Raw genomic sequence first — 1,629 nt, forward strand, 5'->3', positions numbered from 1 at the left:
TAACAAAACATTAAACTACAACGTCACTTACATCACCGCATCTCGTGCTCCACTGATGACGCTCACTGACGCACACCTAACATTCATTGTAATATTTTTGCCTTCAAATGCAAATGTTTATTTTAAATTAGACCAATATACATTTTTTTTCATTCACAATCTCCTCATCACAGGCAGGCACAGCACTCATGTTCCTGTTTGTGTGTGCTGTCTGCGTCACTCATAGCACGTGCCTATATCGTGCACTATATCGAACATCTTTTATATCGTTATCGAAGGTATACCGTCGATAAATATCGATACAGTTTTATTGCCCAGGCCTACTTTGAAGTCTAAATTTGGCATTAGATGATTTAACATTGACACATTACTGCCTAGTCATATTTATTCATGCGTGTCCATAAGTGATGAGCTCTTTAATTTCCTAGACTCTTTAATTTTCAAAAATTTCTTACACCATGTCTCTCACTAAGCATACCCACTGAGTGGACATGGAAGATGCATTTACTTTTTGCATCTAGAACAAAACTCAACAGACAATCAGCAGTCTCAACTCAATAGACAGACACATCTCAAATTCAGTCAACAACTGGTCCTTTTTCTACTTCCTCTATTACCTCTATTTCTACTTACTATTCCTCTGTAATCCATTACACTTGTATGTGTGCCACAATACAGTAGAAATTATGTCACTACCTTAGTTTCATCGCGACTCTGTGTTGCCAAATCCACTGAGAACACCATTTTGGCAGAAAGGGACCCCCGGAACAAGATTTTGACAGGCGATTTTTGATCACAAATGGATGGGAAACCCATGGAAAAAAACGATTATCAATTGAGCTGGTCTTGTTTTGCCGATGTGCCAACCTTGCCTTGATTTTAAAGGACTGTTTCTGAATGTTCCTCCAGGTGGCTCCTACCTCCTCTAAACAGCACGGTGTGAATGTCGGTGTCAATGCGTCTGCAACACCCTTCCAGCAAGCTAGCGGTTATGGATCACATGGATACAGCACTGGTAATGCATTTTCTTATGTTCATGCAGCATTTAAAATGCAGTAAAAGCGGTCAGATGCATAGTAGGTCTCGTAGCCATCTTGTTCCACAAGGCTGAGTTTTAAAGCCATGTAAAACTAAACTAGCTCAGTCACTTCTAAACCCTGCATTGACCAAGTCTGTTCTTTTTCTTGTCTGTGAAGTTGAAGCATGAGACAATGCATCTTGCAGTAAAGGTATAATCCCGGGGTACTCAACAGGCGGCCTGTCTGCATTCATTTTGTGGACCACGTCATGCTGAAGATGAATGTATTTTTATTACAATTTGCACTCAATATTAGTTTGATTTTTTAATTAAATGTATACAATCGCAGTAGTAAAAGCTTCAACTAACATGCAATTAAAAAGCAACACGCCCCAAACAATTTAAACAGAGTGTCCGCGGGGTCTTAAAAAGTATTCAAAGTTGATAAATCAATTTAGAGAAAATTAAGGCCCTTAAAAAGTATTAAAGTCTTAAATGCCATTTTCCAAGGTATTAAATTTTGTATCATCTTTTCATTATGTATATTTGTCCGAATAGTGGGGTTCTGCGTTTTATTTATGGAATCCCACAAAATTTGACTTCATCTGTTA

The 1,629-nt window shown here is 38.2% G+C and overlaps 1 protein-coding gene across 1 annotated transcript in view; it reads left to right on the forward strand.

Moving 5' to 3' along the window:
* ubap2l (ubiquitin associated protein 2-like) overlaps window positions 1-1,629 on the forward strand; it is a 30,105-nt gene that overhangs the window by 16,756 nt on the left and 11,720 nt on the right. The window contains 1 exon segment of the mRNA XM_016540613.1: window positions 910-1,015. Within this exon segment, the coding sequence (XP_016396099.1) occupies window positions 910-1,015 (106 nt within the window).

The sequence above is a fragment of the Sinocyclocheilus rhinocerous genome, unplaced genomic scaffold (assembly GCF_001515625.1).
Source record: "Sinocyclocheilus rhinocerous isolate Xijiao unplaced genomic scaffold, SAMN03320098_v1.1 scaffold1269, whole genome shotgun sequence".
Taxonomy (NCBI): domain Eukaryota; kingdom Metazoa; phylum Chordata; class Actinopteri; order Cypriniformes; family Cyprinidae; genus Sinocyclocheilus; species Sinocyclocheilus rhinocerous.